Source organism: Pistacia vera, unplaced genomic scaffold, assembly GCF_008641045.1.
Source record: "Pistacia vera cultivar Batoury unplaced genomic scaffold, PisVer_v2 Contig1297, whole genome shotgun sequence".
Classification (NCBI taxonomy): Eukaryota; Viridiplantae; Streptophyta; class Magnoliopsida; order Sapindales; family Anacardiaceae; genus Pistacia; species Pistacia vera.
The window spans coordinates 1122-9920 of NW_022195354.1; the positions used below are offsets into that span (position 1 = coordinate 1122).

An 8799-nucleotide genomic window follows, 5' to 3' on the forward strand; every position below is an offset into this window, starting at 1 on the left:
ACTAGAATAGTATTTCCTAAATAATTAAACAAACAAGTATTTTAGGAATAGGATAGAGAATAGAGTTTGAAATAATAAAACAAACAAACCCTTAATTATTTATATCTAGTAATCATCTAAAAGGTATTCTAGTAAAAAGACATTTCAGGACATCTGTTATTACTATCAACCAAACACATTAATTATTAATACATCCCAATTGAACCAAGTACAATAATAATTCAAACCCGGTAATCTACAATGTAATCTTTCTTTCCGGTAATCTTATTACTAAGATAAAAAAATATTATATGATCCAAACGTCCCCTATTTGCAACAAAAGATTACTGTAATATTTTATTACTTGCAAACCAAACAAGGAAATCTTGAAAATTAAACGAAGATTACAAAAGTAATCTTATAATGTTTTTGGATTACAAATATTGATATATAATATTATATGAATTTAATTTACAGCTTAGTAACTCATCACCAAAATGGAGGAAGCAAAAATAGCTCCCAAAAACCTACTGTTATATAACTTTTACACGTATGATATGATATCACAAATGTGGTGCCTCATTCAACTATGTCAGCACCATTCAATCGAGCAAGTATCAATAGGTCACTTGTTATCATGTTATACATATTTCACAGGCTGATTCATGCCTTTGAACAGCTAAAACAGACCATTGCCAAATCAGCAGGCCTACTTTGGTGCTTGAGAAATTTAGGCAGACCAAGTTCCATCAATGATTGAATAGTAAACCTCTTTCAATCTCAATTGAGATGCTGCAAAAACATAATCAAAGATTGCATAAGACAAAGGAAGTGGCCTCATTGAACAAGTTGCTATTGCTAAGCTATTCATGATATCTCAGAACAAAAAAAAAATCCTTCTATATATGCATAAACTGATTCAATCTTATCTCCCAAAAAGTTCTGATCCTACCATAGGCAGTCTAATCACTCCAGTCGCATATGCAGAAGAATTTCCACCGAAGGACCAAAATGAAACTAATAAATGTCATCTGTTTTGTCATTTCATATGAGCTCAACGAACCATCCAAGTATTCTAGGCTTTGCCACTCATTTTTTACCATGTTCGTGAATCCTCCTTCACTCACCAAGTGAAGAAGAATAAATCATATAATCAGAAAGTTTCATAGTGGCCAGTGACTTGAAACTTTTTTTTATTATGAAGGCATGTCAAAACATCCTTTTTCAAGAGCCACGTTAGTAATATGCTTAAGATAATTTTAGAAATATGCTCCTTATAATATAAAATTTATCGAGGATCAGGATTGGTGGGTGTAATAAATATTTGGTTAAACAGAAATCAAATTCATTGCATGATTAGTTGTTTTTCTTAAATAGACGATAAATTGAAGAGCACCAAGGGCACAAATGGGGCCACGAAGGAAACAGAAGGCAAAAAAAAAAAAAAAAAAAAAAAAAAAAAGGAAGAAACGGAAAAAAGAGTTAACTCCTGTTCCCACCCAAAAAATAGCCCATTGACAATTCATACCCACCCACTTTTTAAATACCATTTCAGTACCCAAAACATAATTTTATTAGTAATTTTTGTTGTCAGGAAGGGCAAAATAGTCAAAAGTCTATTATTAATGAGGGCAGAATGGTCAACAATCATTGGCTACCGGAGAAGAAGAACGGCGCACGTTAGCAAGAAATGGCGCATGTTAGTAGCGTCACAATTGGCGGTTTTTGCCCTTTTTCAACCAATCCCGACATTCAAAATCACTTCCAAGACCACCCATAAAATCCCCATCACCTCCTCTATAAAGCCCAAGCCTCCATTTACTGTCATCACTCACCATTTCCCATCACCACCTCCATTTGCACGGCCAACCCTTCAAGCCGGAATTTTGGTCGATTTCTTTGCCATAAATTCCCCCAAACACTACCATCACACTCCCCACAACCCACTCTACAAAACCCTTACCTCCATCACCGTCCCTTGCTTGCTGGCCATGCACCGCCCAACCTTTCAACTTCCAAGCCGATTTTTTATCATTTCCGGTGCCGAAAATTGTCCTTGCTACCACTAATCGATTCTCTGGATCTTCCTCTCCAAAAGCCCCAACATCCCAAATCTCATTTGCTCACCAATCGTCAGCGATTGAAGCTCCCCCACCCTAAGGTTTTTTGAGTTTTAATTGGATTCATTGGGATTGATTCGTTCGATTTTTGTGTTTATTGGGTTGAAAGACAATTGAAGAATGTTTATTTGTAATATTTTTTGGTCGTTGGCGCTCCCTAACGTCGGTGGCAATTGCCGGCAAGGGATGAGGCTAAGAAGAGAAGCAATGGAAGAGGCTAAGAAGAGGGCTTTTTCGTAAATCACCATATTTCCCACCCAAATCATAGAGAAACATATTATTTGGGTAGTAAGAGGGTGTTTTAAAAGTTTAAGGGTGGGAAGGTGTCAACAGAACTTTTTTTGGGTGGGAACATGTCGTTAACTCAAGAAACAACTAGAACAGCAAGAATAAGACTGCCTAATATATACATAGTAGTGTGTCTCACAGCCATGAATCTTCTACTCATGACTTCACGATCATTAGGCTAATAAGGGCATTATCAAATAAATAAAATGAAAAAAAAAAATTGCAAGTCTTCAACACCAAAACATTTTTGCCTTCCAATCACAATGGTCATAACAAAATTAACAGCCTTCATGCAGAAAATTTGGAAAAGAAGTATCCCCAGGCAAGAAGTCCTAAAATTAGTATTTTAGCACCATATTATTGATAGCTTCAAATTCCTTAAATACTCCATTAGGTATGATGAATTTCTTGCATCAAGTAAACAACTACTATCAGTAATCCATCATCCGCTTAGCAATTGAATGCTTTTCAGCTCGCACCAACCTTGAGAAGGTTAACAGAACTTTATTATTTGGCAGGAAATGAATAGCTAATTTAGGAAGATTAAAAGACATTGGCTACCACTGGAAAAACTGAATAACTAAACAAACAAAATAGCTCAATTATCATATCTCTCTCTTATTCACCCATAATCCAAGCAATTAATCAAGCTAACAGAGCATATAAATTCATGAGTTATCAATATAATGAGTACAGAAAAAGAGGACATTCACTTGAGAAAACCCAGAGTATACAGAATGGAAGCGTACCTGAGAATACAAGCGCCCATCAAACAAGCTAACTTCACAAGGCCCAGATGTGGAAGCCCAACTACCATGTGTGTCATACCCAGGTCTAGGAGCTTCCAAGCTTCCACTGACATGATAATCGACAGGGTTTTCTTGTATGTTCATCTCTCCTACTGGTTGGAATTTATCATTCAGCAAATTGACATTATACGGTAGGTAGGAGCATTGCCCCCCCAGTTGCAGCCTCAGTGATGCAGTTCCACTTAACTCGCTAAGTAGGCTGCTTTCCTGCCCAGAATTAGAAATCTCTGAACTTTTATTTGTGCCAAAGTAACCAGAATAACTCCCAAAAGAGGAACTTCCAGAACATTCCACATCCCTACATAAAGAAAAATAACTAACTGGGTTGAAAACAATGATAAAATATAAATTCATTTAACAAATTTGTATAAAAATGGAACAAATGTAATGTCTGACTAAGACGTTGATGTCATGTTTCTGAGATCCTTCATACGAAACATAAGTTCCATCATATACTTCTATATTTCTCTCTCTCAGTTATGGGACAATATTTTCATCTTACAGATCACAGAAAGAACATTGAACTCAAACCTTAGTGAAACCTCTGCAATTTGAAGCATACTCTAATTCTAAACAGGTCCACTCACCTATGCGAAAGCAAATTTGGATCCTCTGGTAAAACCATATGTCTATTGTCATTATTTGGAATCCACGAGAGAGGTTGGAGCTGTTGCTCAGAACCCAGTCTGAAGGGGATATGCAACCCATTTTGAAACTGCACGATTATATCAGTTCAGACAACATTTTCAAATGAACATCTACAGGAACTAATCAGAGAGTATTCCCAGATAAGTTAAGCATTTTTTTACCTGACCCGTGCATTCTAATGACATAAGCTGCTGCTTTCCTAAATTTTCCTGCCAAAGAAATGTAAACAGAGTAAGTGTAACAAAGTTTTTTTTACAGGTAAAAACAAACAAACAAACAAACAAAAAAAAAAAAAAAAAAAAGAACTAGGCAGTGATGAACTTTAGAAATTTTAAAAAAAGAAGATATTAAAGCCATTAGACTTCTAAATCTATATGCTGCTATGAAGTTTTTTCATTCTTCAGATATCTGTAAAAACTGACCATTCTTTGCCTCTCAGATACTTCAGAAAAATTTAGCCATCTTACACCTTTGAGGTTGGGAGTACATTCTTCCTTAATTATTATTATTTTCTTTTTAAGATCCTATCAAAATCAAATAAAATTTAATGTAGGTATCAAAACATTTCAATATCTCCAGCCTCATTGGGCTCCGCCCTTTCATCATTGAAGATAAGAACCTTATACTTCAAATATAAGTTCTTATTAATAACTGTACTTGATATTATTGTAAGACTAAATCATCCACTTGCTACATCTCATGCACGGTGTCCAAGTGCAGATCCTAATCCAATCTAGTTTCAATCACCTATTGTCTTAGTGAGCCTATAAAAACATAAAAGAAAATTGAAACATGAACCTCATTAGATAGCTCCCACCACAGTCATGATAGGGCATACCTTCTGCAAACGGATTTGGTTAAGCGATTCCCTGATCGAATTTTCCATTTGACCCAAATGTTCTACACTGTTGATCTTCTCTGGGTTAGTCCAATAGCTGTGGAATTCAATATGATATACAATTAGCACAGTTTACAACTGACCATTGAGTTGCTTGAATTACAATATAGGTGCATAAAATGGAAACCATGACAACCCCATTTCAGGTAAATCACCTCAGACGCCTATGTATTTCAGAAATTTGAGTTTGCAATAACCTCATTTGATTCGTCAGGTCCTGCTCAAAGCAATTTGGAAAGTATAAAATATGTCACCGTCATGAAATCTTTGATGATCATAAACAAGCTCAAAATAACAAAGTTACAGGCATACCTCTATTGTTTGAGAACTGAAACAAAAAGAAAAAACAAGAAGCCTCATTACACAGATTTAAAATAAAAGTCAATCCAATTTTAAACAGAGCAAAGCATGGCACTATTACATTACAGATTTGTCACATACCCTGTACCCAGAAATTCTTGTATGTTTACATCATGGTCCAACTTCTTAAAAGTCTTTCTCAGTGCCTAGACTCTCAAAGAAAAAACATAAAGTAATTTAACAGATTAGACTTCTGGAATTATATACACTTAGACAAACCATGAAAAGAAAAGAGAAAAAAATCAGTGAAGGGAAATGGGTTGTAAGAAAAAACTTACTTCAAGACTTTCCAACTTCCTGTCCCAATCCAAAGAAAAAATATTTGTCAGTCCACATGCATATTTAAAATAAGAAATTTAAAAATCAATCACATGGTTTTTCAAGCGAGAAAATTAAATTGTACCGTTTTGCCCGTTCCTGTGGGGTTAGTTGAGCAAATTTTGCGATGACCTCTTCAATGCTACTAAGCTCACATAAAAAGTAAAAAAGATCATAATGCAGTAAATATTCTATCCTTTTAGAATTAAAAGTAAAGAAGATAAAGCACTCAAACTCTTCAATTTCCCCTATTAATTCATAATATTTACATAAGTTATTTTCACTGATGACTTCTTTTGAACATGCACAAAAGTCATGGTAACAAATAATTTCCCACACTGGATTTTGCAAAGCCATCTAATTGCTGAACTACTTTCAATAGGTGTATAAAATCTTCCTGTAAACTTTTTGTACATCAGAGAGAAATGATTGGCAAAAATTCTTCTATGTTATTTCTCAAAAACATAAGTATTGCTGGATAATAATCATGTCCTTATAAGGATCAAGGTAGCAAAAAGCTTCTTATTTATATTTTACCTCTAATAATAAAATAGTTTCCTTTTATTAAAATAACACTCTCTAAAAGCATACTTCGAAATTCACTGTCTCTGAAACAAAGCTATTTGAGTGGAATAAAGTAGGGGTGCCTAAAATCCGTTCATTACTAGGACTCAAAGATTATAAGTCACTCCTAAAGTAGCTGATGATTTCATTGATGAAATGTAACACACAAGAAGCACGACTTTTATGTTTGATTGAAGCACTTCTGTCAACTGAGGATTAGTTCCACACATGGTGACAATCATAATGATAAGAAAACACCAAATCGCCAATATATTGCACAAACGGCCATGCAAGCTTTTGCAAAACAATAGTGAGAAAGAGATCACCATTAATTTAGCAAAAGACAAGTATAAATGTCAAGAACAATTTGAGCATTATTCTAGAGCACAATACTCCAAACAACATCCAAACATCTAATGGCATGTTGAGAAAATAACTCAAAGGTTGACATGGGTTAGATAATAAGTTCTCACTCACTTAAGTGAGATGAGGTTATAATTATTGTGATCATGCACTTAAGTTCTTATGAGTAGCCAAATAAAAGAAAACTAGCATCACATTTTTTTAACAGGTAAGCTTAGATTACACTTCAATTCTTCCAGAGGTTGTGTTACCAAGAACTATTATGGTTGATAGCCAATTAACTGACAAAGATTTGAGATTATTGTTACATCATCAATGTATCAAGTCAATTTGTTTAATTGAAATATCTAAACATGTCTTTATGACGTCCTTTCGTTCTCTCTAACCTTTCTTATTTGTGTTCAAATTTTCATTTGATTTATGTATAGCAGGACAAGAAGAATCTAAGAAACCTGAAAATGAATTATTTTTAATACGTGTAATTGAACAAGTTTTTTAATACCTAAAACTTATCTGGAATGAGTACCAAAGAAAAAGAAGCAATGATGCAATAAAATTACTTGGCAAAAATGAATGTTTTCTCCTTTTCCCATTCAATGACAATGATAACAAGAAAACCATAATTACAAGCAAAACAAAAGGCAATTTACCAAAAACTACACAAACTTCGTTCTTTCCTTTTAGTTTTTTAAGCCATAAACTGTGTCTCTAATTAACAAAAGGCAACCTTCAATGCCAACTTCTTATGGTGGTACTCGTATTGTTCTTGCTCATAATTTCTTCTAGATATTAGGAACTCTATACAATGTTCATCACAGACAGGGTTTTCAAATGACCATGTAACAAGCTATCTAAATTCTAAACTAGCCTCAGCGCTAAGTGCAACGTTGTTACTATTATATGAACTGCAATCGAAGTAGTAGATAAAACAAAAAAGGTAGATATAATGACATTAGTTATTAGCATAAATCTCAAATTTATGCCCCATTTTGTTTTTCCTTTATTATTTAAGGGGTAATAGGATGAAGAAAAAGTACCTCCGCTTTCCATTGCATAATGAAGGCTTGCCAGTAGGTGAGAACATGAGAAGGATTATGTCAATGTCACACAGAATTGATAACTCATTAGCTTTTTTCATGATGCCATGTTTCCTTTTGGCATAGGTCGCTTGACGGCCATTTGTATTCTCCAACTTCTTTATTTTAAGCTTAACCCTTCCCATCCTGCAAAATTAACCAAAACTAATTGTCTTGAATCCCCTCTTTCACACTTACATAAAAAATTGAAATCCTACCTTATTCATTAAAAACCAAAATCAAAAACGAAAAAATATATTTCTTATGACTCTCATAAATCCATTCCACATTCAGAGTGACTCAGTTGATCAGAAACCAAAAACACAACATATGAAACAAATTAGCAAAAGAGGGGGAGTGGGGTTGATCAGAAATGATAGGAGGAAAGAAGAATTAAAAGAATAAAAATAAAAAAAGAAAGGAAAAAACCCAATGGGTAAATTTAAAGTAGGTAAGGTGAGATGATAAAAAATATACCTTTAGAGAGAGAGAAAAAAAATGAAAAAGAAATGTAAAGTGAGGTTGTGAAGTGAAAATGGAGAAAGGAAGGGAAATGAGGGAATCAAACGACAAGTTGAAAGGAAATGAAGGAAAGGGGTTAAAAGAGAAAGCAGAGGTGTGAGCTTACATATAGGATTGCATTACACGACCGGGTGAGCGGGAAAAGCGGTCATTCAGAAGGAGCTGGAGAATAGGGATCGCTCAGAAGTTTCCCACAAAACCGACCAAACCAACTCATTCATTTCCATCTCATTTTAAACCCCCCTTTCCCTTTGAACTCTACAACTTATCAACAAACCAATCAATCAAACAAACAAACAAACTACTTCTCTACTACACCCACACCACCACATCACTCTCTTCATTTTCTACCACTAAGCACACACTTACATTTACAACATCCTCTTCATTCTTGTTACTTTCACTTAATACACATCCTCTTTCCAATACTTGTTATTTGTTTCACTTTCACCATTACATTTACAACATCAAATCAAAAAACAAGTAACCATTTAAATTTACAAACACTTGTCCAGATCAGATATCCATTACCATAACTACATCTTTACCATACAGTCAAATCATAACTCAAAGCCAGTAATCGTTGAACATTGAGAAGTCATCCTTAGATGACTACCAGGCGCATTACAAATATGTAAATCATATAAAGGTCTCTTCTACATGTTAAACGAACTGAGGTCCGCTCAGACTTCACTTTGCTTTTTTCTTGTTGTGCATTGTTTTTCATTTAATTAGATCGGTGTGTTTGGTTAAGGCTTTTAAGATAACTATGGTAATGACCTTTATTTTCGTATATTTTCTTGTTTGGTTGTCTATTTGATAATTTTTTTATATCATAATGTTCCTATAGATAA

General features: G+C 34.2%; 1 protein-coding gene across 3 annotated transcripts; it reads right to left on the reverse strand.

Moving 5' to 3' along the window:
• Nucleotides 1–390: 390 nt before the first annotated feature.
• LOC116121988 (agamous-like MADS-box protein AGL30) lies at nucleotides 391–8535 on the reverse strand. 3 transcript variants are annotated; one of them, XM_031407894.1, is made up of 12 exons: nucleotides 8052–8279; nucleotides 7385–7570; nucleotides 5506–5565; nucleotides 5381–5399; nucleotides 5184–5248; nucleotides 5055–5070; nucleotides 4898–4959; nucleotides 4683–4779; nucleotides 4006–4053; nucleotides 3784–3911; nucleotides 3137–3494; nucleotides 391–771 (listed from the first exon to the last, which is right to left on the reverse strand). In XM_031407894.1, the coding sequence occupies exons 1-12, from the start codon at nucleotides 8063–8065 to the stop codon at nucleotides 760–762; spliced, it is 1065 nt and encodes a 354-aa protein (XP_031263754.1). In that variant the 5' UTR covers nucleotides 8066–8279; the 3' UTR covers nucleotides 391–759. The 3 variants fall into 3 exon arrangements, with proteins under 3 accessions (XP_031263754.1, XP_031263755.1, XP_031263753.1); XM_031407895.1 differs by lacking the exons at nucleotides 391–771; nucleotides 8052–8279 and adding exons at nucleotides 2626–2870; nucleotides 8477–8535; XM_031407893.1 differs by lacking the exon at nucleotides 391–771 and adding an exon at nucleotides 2627–2870 and having other exon boundaries at nucleotides 8052–8285.
• Between the last annotated feature and the right edge of the window lie 264 nt (nucleotides 8536–8799).